At 46.8% G+C, this 26,541-nt stretch overlaps 1 protein-coding gene across 1 annotated transcript in view; it reads left to right on the top strand.

Moving 5' to 3' along the window:
* The window catches only part of RNF121 (ring finger protein 121), a 34,625-nt gene that overhangs the window by 6,009 nt on the left and 2,075 nt on the right, over window positions 1–26,541 (top strand). Inside the window, exons 2-8 of the mRNA XM_089656308.1 lie at window positions 6,627–6,664; window positions 8,355–8,496; window positions 12,848–13,002; window positions 15,326–15,433; window positions 17,510–17,630; window positions 19,937–20,070; window positions 21,463–21,564. Coding sequence (XP_089512434.1) covers window positions 6,627–6,664; window positions 8,355–8,496; window positions 12,848–13,002; window positions 15,326–15,433; window positions 17,510–17,630; window positions 19,937–20,070; window positions 21,463–21,564 — 800 coding nt within the window. The remainder of the gene's footprint in view (window positions 1–6,626; window positions 6,665–8,354; window positions 8,497–12,847; window positions 13,003–15,325; window positions 15,434–17,509; window positions 17,631–19,936; window positions 20,071–21,462; window positions 21,565–26,541) is intronic.

Below are 26,541 nucleotides of genomic sequence, written 5' to 3'. Positions count from 1 at the left end.
CAGCGAAAACATATGCGGAGTGCATTTTTGTAGTGTGAACTGGCCTTTAGGCTGTCTTCTATTTTCATCCCGTGATCCAGCCAGTAAGGCTATTGTTTTTCAAAAGAACAAGCTCTCTTGCAATTGCAAGGATGAGACAAACCATTTACCCTGGACAGGGGTGCTTCCAATGGTCAGCTTTTATTTATGTGAAATCTTTATTCCAAAAGTAAAAAAAAACAAAACTGTTTACTATAACTGCTTATAAAGCGCTAGCTAGAGTTTGGCTTCAATTTGTTAGTGTATCTAAATCTGCTAGTTCATCTTACACTCCCCCAGACTGACAATGCTGATGTGCCTCCTGTGCGCCTTCATCCAGAGTGGTGTCTCACTAATACCGGAGGTGAGTTACTGGCCAGATCACCGGGTAAAAACGGGGGGGGAAAGCCTTAAAAAAGAAAACTAATGCAGCCACCACATCTAATGATTGGTAAGCAGCAATGTATCATAGTGTTGGTTTTGGGTTTAGTACTGCTTGAAATCCAAGTATGAGACAAAATCTACCCTGTAAGTGCCCCTCCCCCTCCTTTTCCCCGTACTGAAAGGGTTAAATGCTTGTTTAGTCTCAGGGGTAAGGTGTATTAGGGCTCGACAAATCCCAGGCACCGTGTCAACTGGGCAACTACAAATTGCGTCCTGGTACCTGGGTTCACACATTCACCTCCCTTTGATGTCCATGCAAAAACCGTCTATAGTAGATGCGGGGTCCAGGGAGACTGGATATAGTGAATGCAGGGTCCCGGGAGACTGGATATAGTGAATGCAGGGTCCCGGGAGACTGGATATAGTGAATGCGGGATCCCGGGAGACCAGATATAGTGAATGCAGGGTTCAGGGAGAGCGGATATAGTGAATGCAGGGTCCGGGGAGACCAGATATAGTGAATGCAGGGTCCTGGGAGACCAGATATAGTGAATGCAGGGTCCTGGGAGACCAGATATAGTGAATGCAGGGTTCAGGGAGACCGGATATAGTGAATGCAGGGTCCTGGGAGACCAGATATAGTGAATGCGGGGGTCAGAGGAGACCAGATATAGTGAATGCAGGGTTCAGGGAGAGCGGATATAGTGAATGCAGGGTCCGGGGAGAGCGGATATAGTGAATGCAGGGTTCAGGGAGACCAGATATAGTGAATGCGGGGTCCGGGGAGACCGAATATAGTGAATGCAGGGTTCAGGGAGACCAGATATAGTGAATGCAGGGTCCGGGGAGAGCGGATATACTGAATGCGGGGTCCGGGGAGAACGGATATAGTGAATGCGGGGTCCGGGGAGAACGGATATAGTGAATGCAGGGTTCAGGGAGACCAGATATAGTGAATGCGGTGTCCGGGGAGAGCGGATATACTGAATGCGGGGTCCGGGGAGAGCGGATATAGTGAATGCGGGGTCCGGGGAGAACGGATATAGTGAATGCAGGGTTCAGGGAGACCAGATATAGTGAATGCGGGGTCCGGGGAGAGCGGATATAGTGAATGCGGGGTCCGGGGAGACCGGATATAGGGAATGCGGGGTCCGGGGAGACCGGATATAGTGAATGCAGGGTCCGGGGAGACCTGATATAGTGAATGCAGGGTCCGGGGAGACCTGATATAGTGAATGCGGGGTCCGGGGAGACCTGATATAGTGAATGCGGGGTCCGGGGAGAGCGGATATAGTGAATGCAGGGTCCGGGGAGAGCGGATATAGGGAATGCGGGGTCCGGGGAGACCGGATATAGTGAATGCAGGGTCCGGGGAGACCTGATATAGTGAATGCAGGGTCCGGGGAGACCTGATATAGTGAATGCAGGGTCCGGGGAGACCTGATATAGTGAATGCAGGGTCCGGGGAGACCGGATATAGTGAATGCGGGGTCCGGGGAGACCTGATATAGTGAATGCGGGGTCCGGGGAGAGCGGATATAGTGAATGCAGGGTCCGGGGAGACCAGATATAGTGAATGCAGGGTCCGGGGAGAGCGGATATAGTGAATGCAGGGTCCGGGGAGAGCGGATATAGTGAATGCAGGGTCCGGGGAGAGCGGATATAGCGAACGCGGGGTCCGGGGTTTAGGAACACTTTAACCTTTGCAGTATATGGAGAATCACACTGTAAAGGTAGGTTTTGTCCAATTACAGAAGTTTGGCTTTAACCAAAAAAAATGTAAAAATCTTAAAATTATCAAAAAAGAATTGTGACCTCCAAACTGATAGCCTGTCATTTGCCGTCCTTGGATGTCAGCGATTATGCCAGGATGAGGACTGCAGCTACAGGAATGAACCTGATATTACAATTTGTAGCCGGTGATTCCCTTTAACCACTTGCCCTCCAGAGGATTTCCCCCCCCCCCCCCTTCCTTACCAGTCCATTTATTGTGATACAGCGCTGCTTTACTTTAACTGACAATTGCACGGTCATGCAACGCTACACCCAAATGAAATTTACCTCCTTTTTCCCACAAGTTGAGCTTTGTTTAGGGGGTATTTGATCGCCTGTGCATTTTTTATTTTTTGCGCTATAAAAAAAAAATGCCAATTTTGAGAAAAACTATATTTTTTCACTTTTTGCTATTAAACACATCCAGTAAAAAAAAATTGAAAATCAAATTTCATCATAAATTTAAGCCAAAATGTATTCTGCTCCGTGTCTTTGCTAAAAAAAAAAATCCAAATACGTGTAAATTCATTGATTTATGTGAAAGTTATAGCGTTTACAAATGGTGGTATAGGTACTGGGATTGTTTTGGGTTTTTTTTAAATTATTTTTACTAGTAATAGTGGTGATCAGCGACTTATAGAGGGACTGCAGCAGACATTCTGACACACGGGGGGGAACTGACTTGGTGTCTCTGACATCCCCAGTGACACCAATACTCTGATCAGTGCTAAAAAAAAAAAAAAGCTCTGACATTGTACTAATGATACTGGGCAGGAAAGGGTTAACATGAGGGGCGATCAAAGAGTTAAGGCTGTTTCACTATGTGCTGTCCGTGTGCTTCACTGTAAGCACACTGCTTTGGATGGCTGTCCGCACACTGTCAGGGATCCCCGCGGCGCTGGTCCCGGCGCAGGCGCAGTGCGCCGCTCTCTGCAGGGACGCGGGTACCAGTTCCTGGCCGACCGCGGCATTCAGGCTTGCGCATGCGCAGTAGGAACCGCGGTCGCGCGCCGGGCACCAATGACAGTGCAGGGCGCGATATTTAAACGGCCCTGAACTGTCATTCAGTGCCTTCTGGTCTCTTCTGCATACCTGTACCTGTGATCCTGTTTCCTGTAAGTTGCTGACCCGGATTGGACCTGACCTTGCTGTATTCTCCCACTCTGACCCCTGGCTTGCCTGACCTCTCTCCTGGATGCCCCTTACTAGATCTGACCTCCTGTTGCTGACCTGGCGTGTGACCCGACTATTCTCTGCCCGCTGCCTTGTACCGCACCGACCCCACTGTTACCGACCCGGCTTGTCTGACCTTGCACCTGCTCATCCATCCATCCATCCCACTGGGGTCTCCCGACCTCCTCACATCAGGCTCTTCCCCTTGGGAGCCCCTGGCGAATACCCCTACCACTGACAGGCATACTCAGGAGCCACGACCTGGTCTCAGGGTACTCCAAGTCCATCCCCACCATCAGGGGCTCTGGTGAACAAGTACACTGGGGCTTAGACTCCGTGCCCTGGGAGCGCCTAATCAGTGGAGCGCTAGTGGTACCGCCAGGCGGTCCCTTACACACACACTCTATCTCCCTAATGTTAACCCCTTCCTGCCCAGTTAACCCCTTCCTGCCCAGTATCATAAAGAGGACCTGTCACGGCCCATGCTGCCACAAGGGGTGTTGTTCATCCCTTGTGATAGCAATAAAGTTAATACAAAAAAGAAATTTGTTTAACCACTTTACTACCTCGCTATAGCCTGCACGGTTGTCTGGTTCTGGGAGGGTGCATATGACATGCCCCCAGCCATGCACACCCAGCACTGTGTGTGATCACTGTGTTCTTTGGACATAGCTGATCACATGACATGGTAAAAGGCCAATCACAGCGGCCTTTGCCACGTGATCACCTGTGTCTAATCACAGCTGATCACTATGTAAATACACTTGCTGGCAGGGTGGATTTGATTTAAATAACTAGTCAGTAAGGCTTGATGTAAATCCTAGTTTTCTACATAAAGACTAATTCTTGCCGGTATAACTTTAATATACAAGTAGATGAAGATTTTTAGAATAACAACTTTTCATATTAGGCTAAACTAATTTGGCTAAACAAAATATATATATTTTAAGAAACTTAGACTGTCAGCCCCTTCCTCCTCACACTTAGTTTCACTTTCTTCTTGTGCAGATCTATTCCACTCCAAACAATCAGAAAAATATTGTTTCTCTTCTATTCACTGAACTTCTTGACACTTAGCACTGAAGGGGTTGATTCTGTATTCATAGGTTTGTAGAAGTTAGGATGAAGGTCTTTTTCTTAACTCTGTTCATGTTATAACATTTTTGCTGTGAAGAAGAGGCATGTGATCTCCGCTGAGTCAAATTCAGTTTTGAGAACTGCAAAAGTAAACCGAGCATCTGTGATAATATCTTGTAGGCAGAGAAACTGCCCAATAATCTTACAAAAACCTCTGGAAGAGCATGACATTGTGAATGGATTCATGGCATTTATTTACCAAAAAAATTAAACGTATACAGCCTTTTTCTACATAATTAAAAAACTAATCTTTATTTCATGATGGAATAACCTTTGGATGGTAATATATTTTCCTCAAAAAGCATTTTATTTAAAAAAAATCCGATTTTAAATTTAAAAAAATCCAATTTAAATGAAAAAAATCTGATTTTTTAAATTTTTTTTTAAAAAATCATTGATTTTTATCCACCCTGCTCACCACACATGTGAGATATAGTGGCGAACATCACAGTGGGAGCAATGATTCTAGCACCTCTGTATCTCTAAACTGGTAACCTGCAAAAAAAATTTTAAAGCGTCACCTATGGAGGTTGTTAAGTATTGTACTTTGGCGCCATTCCTCTGGCATATGTCTGGGGGAGGGGGGGGTTTAAGTAATTTTCTAGGAAAAAAAAAACTGATTATTACATGTCTCATGTGAAATATACTGGTCTTTAAGTGGTTACACAAGGAAGGAGGGGCTTTGCTCCAAGTTTGACTTTTCCTGGAGTGGTCAAGTTTCATATCCATTTACTCAATGTAACATCGTCTTTTACATTAGGCCAAAAAATTGGGTATTATTTTGTGCTTGTGTCCAATAAAATTCATTCAATAGGTTTTTTTTTTCCATAAAACCGCCTTTGAAAAACTGTGGTGCAATTACTGTGTGACATAAAATTTTTTTAGCAAAACTCACCATTTCATTCTAAAGGGCCTCTGATAAAAAAAAAAAAATGTTTATATATATATATATATATATATATATATATATATATAAATAAATAAAATATTTGGGGGGTTTCTAAAAAAAAAACTTTTCCATGTAGGAAAGGAGTCGCAAATGGCCCAGTTGGCAAGTGGCGCATGGTCTGTGGATCATTTCATGTACAGTGTTTGTTGCTGTTGCACGGGCGTACAGTTTTAAAGCGTGACACATATCTGTTTACATCATCTTTTATATTTTACAAAAAAATTGGGTATTTTATGTTTATGTGCACTAAAATTCATTAACGCGTCTTTTTTTTTTTCCCTAAACATTTTGTATAAATATGTCTGGGGGGCTTTTAAGTAATTTTCTAGGAAAAAAAAAAAACTGATTATTACATGTCTCATGTGAAATATACTGGTCCTTAAGTGGTTACACAAGGAAGGAGGTGCTTTGCTCCGAGTTTGACTCTTCCTGGAGTGATCAAGTTTTCTGGATCATTGTAGCTAAAAAAAATAAAAAACAAATCCCTTTTAAAGAAAGAAGAGATATTACTGCTCTCTATACCAACTGCTTTTTTTAAGTGAATAATTTATGGGGGAAATGACGCAAGTAAGCATTTAAAACACTTGAGTATTCTTTACTTTTATCTGCAATATTTAGAGTTGACAGGTTGTCTTTATTGCAGCTGTTGAATGAAAGCGTTTAACCCACATAGTGTGACTGGGCCCTAGAGGAAAGGATAAAATCATTTGTGAGATAATTTAGTAAATAACACGGAATGTTGAGAATACATGTGTGTCCGGTTTATAGGGTTTTTCTGTATTCCCCTTAGTTTCGGACCCTCCCTTGTACCGATATCTGGTGTGGCTGCAGGGTGTGAGCTGCTGACCCTCCCCCCGGAGCCTCTGGCCGTGTTCCCCCGGAGCCCCTGTCCAGAGCCTCTGGCCGTGTTCCCCCGGAGCCCCTGTCCAGAGCCTCTGACCGTCCCCCGGAGCCTCTGACCATCCCCGACCCTCATACACTCACCAGGCCACTATAGCTGCTAATCCTCAGCACAGAGTATTAGTGTACACAAAGTCCTTCCAGGATTGTTGTCCCGCGTTCACCGGCTCCCACTCTCCTTCCTGATCTGTGGTCACAGCTGGTCTCTCCTCCTAGATCGCTCAATGGCTCCTCACCCCACATTACCCCATAATACACCCCAACTAACGCCGGCTGTGTTCTTGTCTTCCAGGTGGACCTGTCTGACCTGGCCCCTGAGGAAAGATGGAGGTGAGTCCTCTGTGATTTGTCCTTCACCTTTGTGCACCTGTATTATCTAAAGTGTGTCTCAGTGCTGATCTCACTGGTGACATGGATACTGGGGAGTGAGTTGTATGTACTGGAGTGTAGATCTCACTGGTGACATGGATACTGGGGAGTGAGGTGTGTGTACTGGAGTGTGGGTCTCCCTGGTCACATGGATACTGGGGAGTGAGTTTTGTTTATTAGAGTGCAGATCTCACTGGTGACATGGATACTGGGGGTGAGCAATGAGTACTGGACTATAGATCTCACTGGTGACATGGATACTGGGGAGCGAGCTGTGTGTACTGGAGTGTAGATCTCACTGGTGACATCCATACTGGGGGTGAGCTGTGTGTACTGGAGTGTAGATCTCACTGGTGACATCCATACTGGGGAGTGAGGTGTGTGTACTGGACTATAGATCTCACTGGTGACATCCATACTGGGGAGTGAGGTGTGTGTACTGGACTATAGATCTCACTTGTGACATGGATACTGGGGAGTGAGGTGTGTGTACTGGACTATAGATCTCACTTGTGACATGGATACTGGGGAGTGAGGTGTGTGTACTGGACTACAGATCTCACTGGTGACATCCATACTGGGGAGTGAGGTGTGTGTACTGGACTATAGATCTCACTTGTGACATGGATACTGGGGAGTGAGGTGTGTGTACTGGAGTGTAGATCTCACTGGTGACATCCATACTGGGCAGTGAGGTGTGTGTACTGGACTACAGATCTCACTGGTGACATGGATACTGGGGGTGAGCAATGAGTACTGGACTATAGATCTCACTGGTGACATGGATACTGGGGGTGAGCAATGAGTACTGGACTATAGATCTCACTGGTGACATGGATACTGGGGAGCAAGCTGTGTGTACTGGAGTGTAGATCTCACTGGTGACATCCATACTGGGGGTGAGCTGTGTGTACTGGAGTGTAGATCTCACTGGTGACATCCATACTGGGCAGTGAGGTGTGTGTACTGGAGTGTAGATCTCACTGGTGACATGGATACTGGGGAGTGAGGTGTGTGTACTGGACTACAGATCTCACTGGTGACATGGATACTGGGGGTGAGCAATGAGTACTGGACTATAGATCTCACTGGTGACATGGATACTGGGGGTGAGCAATGAGTACTGGACTATAGATCTCACTGGTGACATGGATACTGGGGAGCGAGCTGTGTGTACTGGAGTGTAGATCTCACTGGTGACATCCATACTGGGGAGTGAGGTGTGTGTACTGGACTACAGATCTCACTGGTGACATCCATACTGGGGAGTGAGGTGTGTGTACTGGACTATAGATCTCACTTGTGACATGGATACTGGGGAGTGAGGTGTGTGTACTGGACTACAGATCTCACTGGTGACATGGATACTGGGGAGTGAGGTGTGTGTACTGGAGTGTAGATCTCACTGGTGACATGGATACTGGGGGGTGAGGTGTGTGTACTGGACTACAGATCTCACTGGGGACATGGATACTGGGGGTGAGCTCAGTGTACTGAACTTGGCTATGGTATTTCACTTCCAATGTGTGCAAAATGTCTTCTGAAAATGAATAGGAGCTGTTTATATTCAGTAACTCATGTTGGATGGATGACTTGCTGTGATCTAGGGAGTGTCTAATCTGTTACTATGTTTTTTCTCTATGCTCTTCAGGGTGGAACATGCCCGCATGCATGCCAAGCACCGAGGCCACGAAGCCATGCATGCCGAAATGGTGCTGATTCTCATCGCCACCCTGGTGGTGGCCCAGCTGTTGCTCGTGCAGTGGAAACAGAGACATCCGCGCTCCTACAATGTAAGCGATCTGGAACCCCAAAACTCTTTCAAGTTTGTTCTGTTTGTTTTTTTAAAACAACTTTTACACCAAGATGATTATTGCAGCTCCAATTTTCCTGGGAATGATGGGAACTTGCCCCAGATGACAGGAACAGTTACTTTTCACTGATCTGCCTTACTCTATATGTCATTTACTTTTAGCCAGTGTCATGAACAGCATTCTGTATCCTCTGAGAGCAGGACAGTCCAGATGATGCAGGATGCACAGGGGCACGCAGGACTGTGATATGGGATGCATTTGGGAGCACAGAGGTGAACAGAATGCACTAGATTACATTGGATGCATTTCTGACACATGAAGGCACGAGGGATACACAGGTCGCACTAGATGACACTGGCACACTGGTAACCCTGGAGGCCCATGGGCATACAGGCATGACACTGGGGTGCCCTGTTAACACTTGGAACATGGAGCATACCAAACGCTAGATGACACTAGGTGCATTGAAGACACTTGAAGGCATGTGTGTGCACAGGACGCTAGATGACACTGAGTGCACTGATAGCACCTAGAGGAGCAGGGGCTCCCAGGACAAACTTGATGGCACTGGTAACACTTGGAGGCACACAGGATGCACTGGATGACACTGGGTGCACTAATGACACTTGGAGGCACTGGGGGGACACAGGGTTCACTAGATGACACTAGGGTACACTGATATGACTTGGAGTCATGGGGGCACACAGGGTGTGGTGGATGACTATGGGTGCACTAGTCACACTTTGAGAAACTGGGGCACACAGGGTGCAGTAGATGACACTAGGGTACATTGGTATCACTTGGGGGCACACAGGGTGCACACAATGACACTAGGGTACATTGGTATCACTTGGGGGCACACAGGGTGCACACGATGACACTAGGGTACATTGGTATCACTTGGGGGCACACAGGGTGCAGTAGATGACACTAGGGTACATTGGTATCACTTGGGGGCACACAGGGTGCAGTAGATGACACTAGGGTACATTGGTATCACTTGGGGGCACACAGGGTGCAGTAGATGACACTAGGGTACATTGGTATCACTTGGAGGCATGGGGGCACACAGGGTGCACATGATGAAACTAGGGTACATTGGTATCACTTGGGGGCACACAGGGTGCACACGATGAAACTAGGGTACATTGGTATCACTTGGGGGCACACAGGGTGCACACGATGAAACTAGGGTACATTGGTATCACTTGGGGGCACACAGGGTGCACACGACACTAGGGTACATTGGTATCACTTGGGGGCACACGGTGCACACGATGACACTAGGGTACATTGGTATCACTTGGGGGCACACAGGGTGCACACGACACTAGGGTACATTGGTATCACCTGGGGGCACACAAGGTGCACACAATGACACTAGGGTACATTGGTATCACCTGGGGGCACACAGGGTGCACACAATGACACTAGGGTACATTGGTATCACTTGGGGGCACACGGGGTGCACACGATGACACTAGGGTACATTGGTATCACTTGGGGGCACACGGTGCACACGATGACACTAGGGTACACTGGTATCAGTTGGGGGCACACAGGGTGCACACGATGACACTAGGGTACATTGGTATCACTTGGGGGCACACAGGGTGCAGTAGATGACACTAGGTACATTGGTATCACTTGGGTGGTGCACACGATGACACTAGGGTACATTGGTATCACTTGGGGGGTGCACACGATGACACTAGGGTACATTGGTATCACTTTGGGGCACACAGGGTGCACACGATGAAACTAGGGTACATTGGTATCACTTGGGGGCACACGGTGCACACGACACTAGGGTACATTGGTATCACTTGGGGGCACACAAGGTGCACACGATGATACTAGGGTACATTGGTATCACTTTGGGGCACACAGGGTGCACACGATGAAACTAGGGTACATTGGTATCACTTGGGGGCACACAGGGTGCACACGATGAAACTAGGGTACATTGGTATCACTTGGGGGCACACGGTGCACACGATGACACTAGGGTACATTGGTATCACTTGGGGGCACACAGGGTGCAGTAGATGACACTAGGGTACATTGGTATCACTTGGGGGCACACAGGGTGCAGTAGATGACACTAGGGTACATTGGTATCACTTGGGGGCACACAGGGTGCAGTAGATGACACTAGGGTACATTGGTATCACTTGGAGGCATGGGGGCACACAGGGTGCACATGATGAAACTAGGGTACATTGGTATCACTTGGGGGCACACAGGGTGCACACGATGAAACTAGGGTACATTGGTATCACTTGGGGGCACACAGGGTGCACACGATGAAACTAGGGTACATTGGTATCACTTGGGGGCACACAGGGTGCACACGACACTAGGGTACATTGGTATCACTTGGGGGCACACGGTGCACACGATGACACTAGGGTACATTGGTATCACTTGGGGGCACACAGGGTGCACACGACACTAGGGTACATTGGTATCACCTGGGGGCACACAAGGTGCACACAATGACACTAGGGTACATTGGTATCACCTGGGGGCACACAGGGTGCACACAATGACACTAGGGTACATTGGTATCACTTGGGGGCACACGGGGTGCACACGATGACACTAGGGTACATTGGTATCACTTGGGGGCACACGGTGCACACGATGACACTAGGGTACACTGGTATCAGTTGGGGGCACACAGGGTGCACACGATGACACTAGGGTACATTGGTATCACTTGGGGGCACACAGGGTGCAGTAGATGACACTAGGTACATTGGTATCACTTGGGTGGTGCACACGATGACACTAGGGTACATTGGTATCACTTGGGGGGTGCACACGATGACACTAGGGTACATTGGTATCACTTTGGGGCACACAGGGTGCACACGATGAAACTAGGGTACATTGGTATCACTTGGGGGCACACGGTGCACACGACACTAGGGTACATTGGTATCACTTGGGGGCACACAAGGTGCACACGATGATACTAGGGTACATTGGTATCACTTTGGGGCACACAGGGTGCACACGATGAAACTAGGGTACATTGGTATCACTTGGGGGCACACAGGGTGCACACGATGAAACTAGGGTACATTGGTATCACTTGGGGGCACACGGTGCACACGATGACACTAGGGTACATTGGTATCACTTGGGGGCACACAGGGTGCACACGATGAAACTAGGGTACATTGGTATCACTTGGGGGCACACAGGGTGCACACGATGACACTAGGGTACATTTAGTATTTCTTGGAGGCATGGGGGCACACAGGGTATACCAGATGACACTGGGTGCACTAGTGACACTTGAAGGCATGGGGGCATACAAGGTGTTCTAGATGATACTAGGTGCACTCATGACACTCGGAGAAATGGAAGTGCACAGGACATACTAGATGATGCTGGGGGACACAGGTATTGTTTGGAGGCGCTGAGGCATTCAGGACACAGAAAATGGTACTTGGAGGCATGGGGGCACACAGGGAATGGTGCACTGGGAGGCATGGGGGAGCAGGTAAATACAGCAGCATCAAATGCCGAGCCACACGTCCCTTTGTAATTTAAGGCAGGACCAGTTGGGACTTGTCTCCTTCTATGTTGCAGTGCCATTGCTCTAGGACCCTGAAACCTAGAAGGCAAGCGGCCATGCAGCAAAGGGGAGATCTAGCCCTGGATCTCGAGAGGTAAGTGTGACCACTACGTTATCTCTGGAAACAGCGACAAGTCCTCCCTTGTGAAGTGCTGCAGTGCATTGGGCTGAGATTTCCTTTTCTCTACAATTTTGAAGTTGGCTTCCCCTCTGACAACTGAGAGAGCCAATTACAGATATACCTGTCACTAGTTAATAATGTATCATTTATTTTTGGCACAGCACCACACTTGCGCACACACAAGGATGCAAATCACTGTACACACCTAGGTTTGAGGACTCCTGCAATGAACTGGGGCAGAACTTTGACATTATGATGTGCTGACACCTCTTTGTTTTCCTATGACATAAGAACAGGAGCTTAGACCAGTGACAGTTTTGCAAGCGACAGTTGTCAAGAGCCGACTTTTCATGTGTTTCAAGAGATGGCTTCGCTGTAAGAGAGATGCATGTGTACACCCAGGACCTGCAGACATGTCCAGTGTATAATGGTAGCATGTACCTGGAGGTCTGAATTGCGTGTAAGGTTTCCAAACCATTTTAGGTGAGCCTAGCCTCGGGCAGTGTGAGAATGATGTGTGATCAATTTTATGTGTGTTTTAAAGATAACAGTAATATGTTGAGCAGCATTTTTAGTATTGTAGTTTTTTTTCTGTCATTCCTGTTCTTTTTTCTTTGTAGATGGTGACTCTCTTCCAGATGTGGATTGTTCCCGTCTATTTCACAGTGAAGCTGCACTGGATGCGGTTCCTGGGAATCTGGGTTCTCTTCTCTCTAGTCACCGCTTTTATCACCTACAGAGCCACACGCAAGCCGCTGGAGCAGACCACTCCTAGGTGAGGGGCATCAAAGGGGTCTCTGCAGGGTGTTGTCACCCCTCATGTATAGAGACTGCAGGTGGTGACTCTGAATGTACAGTGGGCATACATTGCAGCTAAAGGAAATGGCCAAAGATTGTCTTCCTGCTAAAAGGGATACTAAATACTTACCTTCCAGCTGCCAAATACTGCTGTGTTCAAGAAACATCTGCCTCTATAGTCTGCCGAAAAACGAACACTTCAGCAGCACTCACTACTTATACTTTCCAACTACTAGAACAACTGAAACCACTAAGCCCAGAGAGAGAGCAGGAGAATGTCACTCTGTATGTGTGCTGGAGTGCAGATCTCACTGGTGACATGGATACTGGGGGGTGACCTGTGTGTACTGGACTATAGATCTCACTGGTGACATGGATACTGGGGGGTGACCTGTGTGTACTGGAGTGCATATCTCACTGGTGACATGGATACTGGGGGTGAGCTGTGTGTACTGGACTATAGATCTTACTGGTGTCATCCATACTGGGGAGTGAGGTGTGTGTACTGGACTATAGATCTCACTGGTGACATGGATACTGGGGAGTGAGCTGTGTGTACTGGACTATAGATCTCACTTGTGACATGGATACTGGGGGGTGACCTGTGTGTACTGGAGTGCATATCTCACTGGTGACATGGATACTGGGGGTGAGCTGTGTGTACTGGACTACAGATCTCACTGGTGACATGGATACTGGGGAGTGAGGTGTGTGTACTGGACTATAGATCTTACTGGTGTCATCCATACTGGGGAGTGAGGTGTGTGTACTGGACTATAGATCTCACTGGTGACATGGATACTGGGGAGTGAGCTGTGTGTACTGGACTATAGATCTTACTGGTGTCATCCATACTGGGGAGTGAGGTGTGTGTACTGGACTATAGATCTTACTGGTGACATCCATACTGGGGAGTGAGGTGTGTGTACTGGACTATAGATCTTACTGGTGTCATCCATACTGGGGAGTGAGGTGTGTGTACTGGACTATAGATCTTACTGGTGTCATCCATACTGGGGAGTGAGGTGTGTTTACTGGACTATAGATCTTACTGGTGACATGGATACTGGGGAGTGAGCTGTGTTAACTGGACTACACAGTATGTGGTATGTTATTATTTATTACAGGTACTTATATAGCACTCTCAATTCACGCAGCTCTTTACATATATATTGTACATTCACATCAGTCCCTGCCCTTAAGAAGCTTACAATCTAAGGTCCCTGACTCACATTCATACATACACATACTAGGGACAATTTAGACAGGAGCCAATTTATCTACCAGTCTTTGGCGTGTGGGAGGAAACCGGAGTACCATTCAATTTTTAGACTGATCATTTCTTTGTGAGTGGGCAAACATTCAAAATCAGCAGGGGGTCAAATACTTATTTCCTTCACTTTATACTGACAGGAAGACTCAATGAACTACCACCGCGATCCACAGTGCCATTGTAGTTCATTAAAAACTACAAGCCGACAGCTTCGAAGGCTGTCAGGACTTGTAGTTTCTCATTCACAGAACACTGACTGAATGAGTGACGTGGGGGAGCAGGGCCCAATGCATTAATTACATGTTACATCCTGAATATGGGTGTAACATGTCATGAAAGGTGAATTTATCCTTTAATGCACACTGTGAGGAGCTCATAGTGTGCAGTGAAATCCAAGTAAGCCATTTCAGTACAGGAAAGGAGCCGGTACCAGAGTGGTGTTGGTGACAACTGGCACTGGCCCAACTGGCAGTGATGGCCAACCTGGCTTTTACCTACCAAAGACACTAACTCTGCTCCAGCCCACTTTAAGGCTAGGTTCACACCTATGCAGTTTGCGTTTAATCCGTTTCTGCATTGCATTTTTGCACCGGCATTTTTGCTACATTTTTTATACGTTTTTGTTTTGTTTTATTTCTTGTTGCTAGGCAGATTTAAAACGCGTCAAAAACAGGGCATTGAAGTCTATAGAACCAAAAACGCAATTTTTTGCATTCAAAAAAGTCCCTGACCCTTTCCAAAAAAACACACCAGGTGAAAACGCAGAGATGTGAACGTGTCCCATAGGAAATCATGTTAAATGGACTGTAGTGCGTTTCTGCACAAAGCTGCAGAAAACGCTTAGGTGTGAACCTAGGGTAAGGGTGTTCCCACTCCTCCTGTGGCATTTTATATAGCTTGGAAATTTAGAAAAGATCACTTGAAAGGCCAGGGCACTTAGGATTTAGGTGGTTCAACTTTCCAAACACTGAAATAATTTTGGTCGGAGTGACTCCTTTTTTGACCGTCATATTTTGTGTCTCCACAGGCTCGTATATAAATGGTTTCTTCTCTTGTATAAAATGAGTTACGCCACTGGGATTGTGGGATATATCGCTGTGATGTTTACGTTGTTTGGTCTGAACTTCCTGTTCAGGTACGTCTTGCATTCTGTGTTTATATGAAGAATTTGGTCTGAGTAGCTGATTCTGGGTGCATGACCCTTTGGGCGATAATCCCATAGATGGTAAGAAGTTTTGGGCGCACAAACAGAAGTATTTCAGTAGAAAAAAAAAAGTCTTCACTCATAACTTTCTGATTCCAGTCACTAGATGCCAGCAAAAATTAGGGCTCCACCTCCTACCATTTGAAATTGGAAACCCCCATTCCTTCCTGGGAAAGGGTTGTTTCCTCATTTGAGGTCACATGGAAAGAGTGCAGTGAGCCTCAGCAGATGTTGGAGATCACTGCCTGTAGTTCAGGTGTCGTCCTCTGGTAGGTGTTGAGCTCTCAGATGTTAGGGATCACTGCCTACTCTCCAGTTGTTCTTCCCTGGTGGGTGTGGAGCCCTCAGATGTTGGGGATCATGGCTTACTCTCTGAGTGTCCTTCCCTGGTGGCTGTGGAGCCCTCAGATGTTGGGGATCATGGCCTACTGTCCAGGTGTCCTCCCCTGCTGGATGTGGAGCCCTCAGGTGTTGGGGATCATGGCCTACTCTCCGGGTGTCCTTCCCTGGTGGGTGTGGAGCCCTCAGATGTTTGGGATCATGGCCTACTGTCCAGGGGTCCTTCCCTGCTGGATGTGGAGCCCTCAGATGTTGGGGATCATGGCCTACTCTCCGGGTGTCCTTCCCTGGTGGGTGTGGAGCCCTCAGATGTTGGGGATCATGGCCTACTCTCGGGGTGTCCTTCCCTGGTGGGTGTGGAGCCCTCAGATGTTGGGGATCATGGCCTACTCTCGGGGTGTCCTTCCCTGGTGGGTGTGGAGCCCTCAGATGTTGGGGATCATGGCCTACTGTCCAGGTGGCCTCCCCTGCTGGGTGTGGAGCCCTCAGATGTTGGGGATCATAGCCTACTCTCTAGGTGTCCTCACCTGCTGGGTGTGGAGCCCTCAGATGTTGGGGATCATGGCCTACTCTCCGGGTGTCCTTCCCTGGTGGGTGTGGAGCCCTCAGATGTTGGGGATCATGGCCTACTGTCCAGGTGTCCTCCCCTGCTGGGTGTGGAGCCCTCAGATGTTGGGGATCATAGCCTACTCTCTAGGTGTCCTCACCTGCTGGGTGTGGAGCCCTCAGATGTTGAGGATCACGGCCTACTCTCCAGGTGTCCTCCCCTGCTGGGTGTGGAGCCCTCAGATGTTTGGGATCTCTGCCTACTCTCCAGGTGACCTCCCCTGAGGGGTGTGGAAGCCACAGTTTGGAGATCACTGTCTGTATTCCATGTTTTTTCTGGAGATTTTGGGTCTTCAGTTGTTGAGAATTACTGTCCACTCTCCAGTTGACCTTCCCTGAGGGATGCAGGGCCCTCAGTTGTTGGAGACCACTGGCCAGCTCTACCCTAACTCTAAGCATTTACTAATTATTAAACTGACCTAATCCCCCCTTCCTGCGGATTATTCAGTCTTTATTTCCTGGGGATTACCGCCCACTTTTGTGTTGCATTTGTGATATTTCCAGATGACCTTTTCTGAGGGGATTGTGCATGGTTCTTAGTTGTTGGGGGATCACTGGCCAATTTCCAGGTGATATTCCCTGGGCTTTGTGACATTATCAGTTATCGGGAATCACTGCCCACTTTATAGGTAAGCTTCCCTGGGGGTGTAGGGTCCTCAGTTGTTGGGGAATCACTGCTTGTTTTCCAGGTGACCTTCCCTGGGGGTGGGGGGGGGGGGTGCAGGGATTTCACTTATTGGGGATTACTGCCCAGTTTCCAAGTGACCTTCCCTGTGCTATGTGGGGTTCTCAATGTGGGTCTTGGCGTATTTGTCATTCATTGTGAAAGGGAAGGGGGTTATTGTGGTGAGTGATCACTTCTGGAATAGAAGATGAGATGTAGGTTGAAGATGGTCATCAGTTTCCAGTATTGGTGTGTGTATTGAGGGCAGTATTCAGTCTATAAGACGGGGGAGTGGGGATTGTACCTAGTCAGTTGATGCAAAATGTTTAGACTTGTCTCATTAACATCATAATAATAATAATGACTTTTAATCCTCTTCATCCTCTCCTTCCCTACAGAATAAAGCCAGAGGACGCCATGGACTTCGGCATCTCCCTCCTCTTTTATGGCCTCTATTATGGGGTACTCGGAAGGGATTTCGCTGAGATGTGTGCAGATTACATGGCGTCCACAATAGGTGTAAGTATGGAGGGTTTCTACCCGTGATGGAATGAATTTCATAGATTGCACTTCATACATCAAGGTTAGAGTGTGGCTATACTCAGTAGCGGAGGGGAAAGTGCTATCCTTCTGCTTGCTCTGAAACTGGCTCTTACGGCCACCATTGCTCTGGGTGTGTTGCTGCTGCTTGGGTTACACTTATTGTTCGGAATAACGGACTCCGGGGTGCGTGTGTGCGCCAGATGACGTTATCCCTCCTGCTGGACAATCAAGAGGCTGAAAAACCAGCATCCGGGAGAAAATGACAGTGGATGGAAAGGGATGTATCTGTTGCATCGCTGGAAGGTGGAGGTGAATATACTGAGGGGTTTTGTTACAATTTAAGTCTTGTCCTCTCCTTATAATAAGTCAGACCTCATCATTCATCTGTCACATGGCAGACCTGCTGTGGGCAGTATAGACTCTGCCATTTGACACTTCAATGAAAAGGAGTGGGACTTGATCTTGGGAGGAGCAGGGCCTAATATTGACATGGGCAGATGTGACCCAGGGAACAGATTGGACTGTATTTTTTGTTGATCATTGCACCATCTGGATGACAATGGTAACAGGTTGGAACAATATATTATTAATTGTTGTACATTGAACCAATGGGACGACCCAGGGAGCAGATTGTACCATACATTGTTTATTGATCATTATACACTGCACTGTTTGGTTGATGCAGGGAACAAACCTGACAGTGCATTGATTGTTTATTGATCGGTTGTACATTGCACCTTCTGGATGACACAGGGAACAGTGCGTTGTTTATTGATCGTTGTACTTTGTACCATTAGACTGACACAGAGAGAAGATTGCTCAATGCATTGTTTATTGTTCGGTTGTTCATTGTTCCCTGTGTCAGTGAGATGGTTCAGTGTGCAACCGATCAATAAACAATGCACTGTCTAATATGTTCCCTGCGTCATACAAATGGTGCAGTATACAACTGATTAATAAACAATGCTCAGTCCAGTCGGGCAGCACAGTGGCTAAATGATTACCACTTCCGCCTGGCAGTACTAGGGTCATTGGTTCGAATCCCATCCACGGCACTACCTGCCTGGAGTTTGCATGTTCTCCCTGTGCCTGCGTGGGTTTCCTCCGTGTACTCCGGTTTCCTTCCACACTCCAAAGACATGCTGGTAGGTGAATTGGCTCCTGTCTAAATTGTCCCTAGTATGTGTATGTATGAATGTGAGTTAGGGACCTTAGATTGTACGGCCCTTGAGGGTTAGGGACTGATGTGAATGTACAATATATACCGGTATGTAAAATGCTGTGTAAATTGATGGCGCTATATAAATACCTGTAATAAATAATAATAAAAAAAAAATCTGATACCTGTGTCAACCAGATGGTGCAATAAACAATGCACTGTCCAATCTGTTCTCTGTGTCAGTCCAGTGGTACAATGTACAAGCGATCAATAAACAATGCACTGTTCAATCTGTACCATCGAACTGACCCGGGGAACAGACTGGACAGTGCATTGTCTGTTGATTATTATACATTGCACCGTTTGGCGGACTCAGGGAACAGATTGGACAGTATATGCAAAAACATACATAACTATTTGTCTGTGTAGCTGTACCTGACAGGGAAGATAAAACGCTCAGGTACAGTACTGTGCCATTTTGTATGAAATTGATACTTGGGCACCAGCATTGGCAGTGGATATCATCTAGAGCAGGGGTCTCCTGACTTTCTAAACAAAGCGCCAGTTTATTGTCCTTCCAACTTTAGAGGGCCCGGACTGTGGCCAGCGGGAGAGTATATTTTCCTGGTATCAGTGGAAGTAAACTTCACCACACTTGTTATTAGGGGGAGAATTAGTACCCCATCGTTGGTATCAGTGGGAGGAATAGAAACTCATTGTTAGTATCTTTGGATGGAATAGAACATTATTGTTGGTATCATTGGAAGGAATAGTGCCCCATCATTGGTGTCAGTGGGAGGAATAGTGCCCCATCATTGGTGTCAGTGGGAGGAATAGTGCCCCATCATTGGTGTCAGTGGGAGGAATAGTGCCCCATCATTGGTGTCAGTGGGAGAAATGGTGCCCCATCATTGGTGTCAGTGATGTCAGTTGGCAGAATAGTATCATTAATCAGTGGGAGAAATAGTGCTCCAAGGGCTGGAGAAGGCCAAACAAAGGGCCTCATCCAGCTCCCGGGCTGCAGTTTGGAGACCATCAATCTAGACTGTCTAACCGTGTTTTGAATCCTAGGGAATCCATTATAAGAATGAATAGACTCAAACGTCCAACTTTGCTTTCTCAGTTCTACAGCGCATCAGGGATGCCCACCAAGCACCTTTCAGACAACGTGTGCGCCGTATGTGGGCAACAGATCTTTGTGGATGTTAATGAAGAGGGAATCATCGAGAACACGTACCGGCTCTCCTGCAACCATGTGTATCCTTTTCAATGTCCAACAGGATCAGTACTTATAGACATGTGAATTGAGTGGAGGGGTGGATTGCAACATGACCTCTCCTCCTCCATTCACAAAACATCTTGTATTAATAACCACTTTACAACCGCGCTATAGCAAAATGATGTCTACAGTACGGTTGTCCAGTTCTGGGAGGGACCCTATCGAGAGGGTCAGAGCATCCAATTCCCACTGCGGTCAGCTGTTGGCCTCACCTCTGGCTGTGGTGAGCAGGTTCCTGATCTATACAGAGGACTGCAACCCCCGGCCACAGATAAGCATTTCTTTTCATCTTTATATTTTTGGGGGTCTTTGTCCTATTAAAGCCCAATTAAACCTATAGTTTAACACCTTGCTGTCAGCAGAAGATGTAACACTGGTTGCCGGTAGAAGGGGCTCCCATTCATTTATTCCTTGTGATTGGCTGCACAGTGATGGACTAATTGGCAGACCAGCCCACCAGCTCCTAATCAATGGTTTTTAATGAACTGTTGGCGACAATCCCAGTTCTTGGGGGGTTTCAGTTGAACACACCCCAGAACAACACTTCTGTGCAAATATTGGGGACTCTACGTTGTCGGCCGCCGTGCTGCGGCATAATAATTAATGCTGTTGTAATGGTGTAAAAATCAGCTAAATATATTTCAGGTGCATTTCACTGTCTTAGAGGTATTTTATTTAGAAAGCAGCTAAATCTCAGTAGAAAATCCTGTCTCCTGCCAGCATGCTGCAGAGAAGGACCCTTGCTCTATGTGGGGAAGCAGTGGTCTCTGTGCAGAGGTGTCTGAGGGATCTTGAGCTTTGCTGAGTTTTATGAGTCTGACTCCTGCAGATAGAACACTGCTTTCATAGTGAGCATTAATATGTGTCTTCTATACCAATCTGGAATTCAGGTTTTCTTTTTTTCCCTAATTTTATTTCAATCTAAATGTATTAAATATTTTCATATAAACAAGATAAAAGCTTGAAAACAAAATAATAAGCAGATAGATAAAAAAATCCAAGCTATGACCATGCCAAGTAAAAGAAAATCATATCAGTTACTCTGTAGACAAATATGCCTGCATGTAAAAAGTCAGAGAAAAGAGCTGATCCCCACATAGGAGTACATATGAATAAATGACAAAGTCAATCAATGCGGGACAGTTAAAGTGGAAAGAAAAAGGTAAGACAGGAAAAAAAATGGGGGTAAAGAAAAAAGGAAAAAAAATATATAAAAACATTTCTGAAATAGAAGATGGGGGAAAAAAATGGATGAAGGGAAGAAAAAGGCAAGATGACAAAAAAAAAAAACTCCAGATGAAAATATAATACTTATGGAATTCACCTTTTATTCTTTTCCCAATATTTCCCTTAACCTGTTTCCTCTCCAGTTTTCATGAGTTTTGTATCCGAGGCTGGTGCATTGTGGGGAAGAAGCAGACGTGTCCGTACTGTAAGGAGAAGGTGGACCTGAAGAGGATGTTCAGCAATCCGTATCCTGTTTTTATTTTTAATTGTTGTGTCCTTCTGTCTGGTTTGCACGTATTGACGTATTGGGTGTGGTTGAGTCTGGTCAGTATGGGTAGCACAGACACTTGGGTGTGGTTGAGTCTGGTCAGTATGGGTAGCACAGACACTTGGGTGTGGTTGAGTCTGGTCAGTATGGGTAGCACAGACACTTGGGTGTGGTTGAGTCTGGTCAGTATGGGTAGCACAGACACTTATCAGTTATTGAGAAGACTTAAGCAAGACAGATATTATTTAATTTTCTTTCCTGCAACCTCCTGCAGGTGTTTTTGTGTTCTGCTGGTGGGGAGGCTTCCTTGCTGGCAGAACACAATGATTACCCCTAGCAGCTAAAGCCTCCGGCAGTAATAATATGTAAGAAAAGAAAGAAAATCAGACAAGCTGGGAGTACTGAAGTCAGTTGATGGATCGACTTCAGTACAGCCAGCCTGCCCATAGATGGATCGGATCTCAGCTGGTTCCGCAGGGACTAGCTTAGATTCGATCCATCTGTGGCTGCATTTAGAGTGAAATGGTCATTTGATATACAGTGCGGCTTCCAAATGACCATTAGAAACCTTGTAAGTTAGGATGGCAGGTTATTAGAGGTGACCCCATTGTCCTAGATTGGGCATTGGTCTGTCCTGCAGCCAACCAGATCCTTAGAACCTCCAAAGGGTTAGACTAAACTGCAACAGAATTAAATCTGCGCTAGAAAAGAGTTCCACTGACTGAGCGTGACTTCATTTGAAGATGCTGCAGATAGGACGTCTGAAAAGCTCCTAAAAGTTCTCTTTATGCTTGCAGCACTGCAACCAGCTATTGCTGCAATTTCTGTTTGTCAAACTGCAAATAACTGGATTAGGACCATGAATAACCAACAAGAGCTGTGCTTTAACTGAGCAATTACCTCCTGCTTTGCTCTTGTGTGGATGCCCTAGAGCAAGTAATAAAATAAATTTCCGGAATGAGTCTAATCTCCATTCACGTGTGCAGAATCTTGTGGCTCAAAGCATAGACAGCTAAAGTTTTCTTGTTTGCACTTTGAAGGAGGATGTCTTTAAGGTGAGGAATTTGACAAATATTAATAAAACATGTCACAGGAGTGAAGGTTTTGCTTCCATGACGAAAGATTGAAAAACTCCCCTCTACCTCCAAAAAACAAAAATGCAGAGCACCTAATCACTGTACCCAGGCTTCATTTTCAAAGCCTAAAGTTCAGCCCTTCATTTTGGTGTAAGACTTGGGCTACAAAGCCCAGCCAGTGTTCCCCAAAATTCTCTTCCCAATGAAGGGGTACTCTCACTTCTGAAAGTGTGTGTTTGGGGGGGGGGAGGAGAGTGAGCGTCGTCTGTTACAGTTTGCTTCTCTCTAGGTCACAGATATTCAGTTGGTGGTTTGCCCTAATGCCCTAAATTATCTCTTGTCCCAGGGAGGGATAGTACCTCAAAAGACAGGTTCAAACCTGTTCATGGTGCCAAAGCCCAATGGGGTTATTTGCCATATTCTGGAGCTAAAATCCATCAACAAATACCCTTAAATTCCAAAACTTTGCATGGAATTTGCAAGGTCGGTTATTGCCTGAGACAAGGAAAATACCTGGTGTGACAGGCGGCCTGAAACCCCGCTTGGGTGCTTCTGTCAGAGAACTGCTTCCTCGTCAATGGAACACAGGAATAAGGTATTATAGCTGGGTATTGCACCCAAGAAGTAGTCGATGCAAACAGGAACTCTTTATTGAAAACCAACACAGAATTTATGCTACACAAAATCAGATAAGATCTCGATCACATTATCCTAAACAATGCAAACTTTAATCACTAATATCATCAGTACATCTCTCAGTACATTTAATAAACAGCAGGCAACTAACAGTAACCTAAATAACCAGTGATCTAATTAATAGTAAGCTAATCAACAGCTAGACACGGAGACCACTCGGAGAGCCCACCCCAGACAATCTGGCAACCACAGCCCTGAATACGCAAAGTACATTACACATGCTGTCTTTCAGGTAGTTGTGTAATATGTCCACTAGAAAAGTCATAAGAGAAGGTGGAAATAATCTTCATAGATTTCTTGAGGGAGATTGTTGATAAATATCTCTGTTCCAAGGGAGGAGTTTCTCCAACCCAGCCTGCAAGAGGGCCATTAACCTGTACAAGATTATTATTACACCTTTCAATGTACTCCAGAAGGAAAGCCTAATTGTCTTTATTAATTAATGCAAGATTGGCTCGAAGCATTCATCACGTTATTATCCATTATCACAGACTGATCTGCTCTCTCCATGTGGTCAGAGGCTGAACTGAGGTCTTTTTTATGCTTTGATTGGGAGAAGTAGACAAAATCCCTGGTCTCCTCCATGGGCCATAATCAGTGGGTAGAAGGCTAGTCCCTCCAAAAGCCATTTTTCAGGTTGGGTCTGTCACACCTGGCATCCATAGACTTCCAAGATTCCTATCTGCATATTCCTATTTTTTTTTCGCCTGCGCAGTGTTTTTTACACTTTGCAGTGGACAATCATTTCCAGTTGCACTGCCTTTTGGCCTATCCTCTACTCCCAGTGTGTTCAAAAAGGTCCTAGCACCCCTTCTTCCCCTAGGAATTCAGGGTATCCAGGTCACATGTTATCTAGATGCAGTTCCGGCACTCCCACTAGGTGAGGTGAACTAGACAGCCGCTGGTTTCCCTACTCTCCGTGGCAGCAGCAGGAGGATATAATGGGTCCCCTCCGAAGGATCAGTTGTGGCGCGGAGTGTAGCGGGAAGAGGAAGCAGCTCTGGCAGCTCCGTCTGGCCAGCTGCTGGTGCAGAGTCACTGGGTGGGGAGAAGGAGCAGGTAGCGCCCCTCTCCCCCGCACCGCGCCATTACCCAGGGGCTGCTGCAGCGCCTTTTGTCTTGGAGATCTGAGCCCCGGCTCAGATTCCGCCTTCTCTCTTCAGGAATACGAATCGGGGTGAGTCAGTCCAGCCAGCCAGGTAAGTGGGGGGGATTCCCAGGAGCTCTACCAATCTCACCCCCTCTCTCCATCCTCGCTTGTTCCGACCCAGGGGAGGATAAGAGGGGAGAGCCTGGACACATGAATGGGTAGTTTATAACTGGCCATGACGCCTGGATCGGAGATCAGATCGGTGACCATACACAGCTCCCACCACTCCTCTCCTGCCTATGGTGCCCGGTATTAAGGATCGGGTGTCTGCGCTGCCCTCAAATCTCCCTCCACCCTCTCATGGGATTGGGTGTGATCGCCGCCACCTCTGCTACTTCTCGGCCCTTCATTCAGCGAGGCTGAAGATCCTCCCCGCACTGCTGCTTTCAGGATCCCATCCCCCTCCCGGTGCTGGGAGGTGGCGACACCAGCAGGGGGCCCCTGTTGGCTAATCCACAGAGATCAACGACTTCCACTAACCCTTCCATGGCGGGGTGGGGGTGATGTCACCGCCTGGATCCCCCCATCCAATGCCACCTGCACCGGGCGCTGCCAATCAGTCTGCTTACAGCGATTCTACCCATCGCCATAGATATTATCCCAAATCTCCTGCTGACCAATCCTGGCACTGCACCCCCAACCCCCACTGTCATCTTTAACATGGCTTCAACTGCCAATCATAAACTGGCTGATCAATGTCACCGATCCTAAAATCTCATCACGACCATCAAAATAATTTCTGAAAATCTCTTAAGATTCTGATTGTGGTGCTGGAGGATGCAGGCTGTAGACACCACCCCTTACCATCACTCCAGTCTACGTTTTACATCTGCACTTAAAGGCACTTATGTCTGTGTGAGATGAGGTGTGTACATTCAGTTGCCACTTATTATTCTACATTGTCAGTGTTTACATCTCCCCATGAATGAGAGCGCAGGATGACCCCCTGCCATTCAGTCATTCATGTGCCCTGCTGCTAAAAGATTAATATGCGCCTGCATCCTCATTCTTTCAATGGGAGATGAAACATGCTGTGCGCAACATCACTCCATCCCAGTTTTTCCTGAACAGGTTGCATGTTCCGGTATGAGGAGGAGGGGGGTGCAAGTAGCTGGTCATGCAATAGTCTGACACCAGTCCTGTCTAGATGACCTTTTCCTGAAGGGCTTATCTGCTTTCCAACTATATGCAGATATCCACAGGACAATTCAGATACTCCCAGGTCTTCAGTTTAGTGGTCAACTTCCAAAAACCTGCTCTCAAGCCTTCTCTTCACCTGGAATACTTGTCTAGTTCTGGGTACATCCCAAGCAAACATTTTCCTTCCAGAGAAGAAAATGCTCTTCTGAGTTCATGCACAAAATTGAGGTTGAATAGATCTCCCACAGAGATTCTCCATAGGTCCTATGGTAGCCTTCCTTTTGAGGTTGTAGCATTTGCCCAATTTCATCCAAGACTTCTCCAGTACACCTTGCTGACCTGGAACACACATGCCTCTTCTTTCGACCTACCAATGCTCCTGCCAAGCCAAGCAAGACATTCCCTAGCTTGGTGTATTTCCAGCCCAGCATTAACAATAGGAAAGTCTTTTCTTCCTTATCACTGGAAAGTGATAACAGATACCAGTATTTTAAGCTGGGGGGGGGGAGTGTTCCAGTCCCTCATGGTCCATGGAACATGTTCATTGGTGGAATCTATATACTAAAGGTTAAAGCAACAAGGATGTCTCTGCAACACTGGACCCCCCCCCTTTCTTCAAGGCTATCCCAACCACGGTACAATCAGACAGTGTCACAGCTATGGCCTACTCAAACCATGAAGGGGGCTGCAGGAGCCATGCAACCTTGAAGGAAGCAAGCCAGATTATCTCATGGACAGAAACTCACTGTCTAGTGATCTCTGCAGTCCATATCCCAGGAGTGGTCAACTGGAAAGCTGATTACCTTACCTGGCCTCTCTGTAAAGTGGCCTCCTTAGTTGTACTCACATCTGTCAGACGCTCTCTTGTAAGGAGCCATTTTTCATAGACAAG

Source organism: Staurois parvus, unplaced genomic scaffold (assembly GCF_062004578.1).
Source record: "Staurois parvus isolate SC_StPar_1 unplaced genomic scaffold, SC_StPar_1.0 ptg000897l, whole genome shotgun sequence".
NCBI classification, from domain to species: domain Eukaryota; kingdom Metazoa; phylum Chordata; class Amphibia; order Anura; family Ranidae; genus Staurois; species Staurois parvus.
Note: the sequence above shows the minus strand (reverse complement) of the source record. Positions and strands in the feature narration are given on the sequence as shown.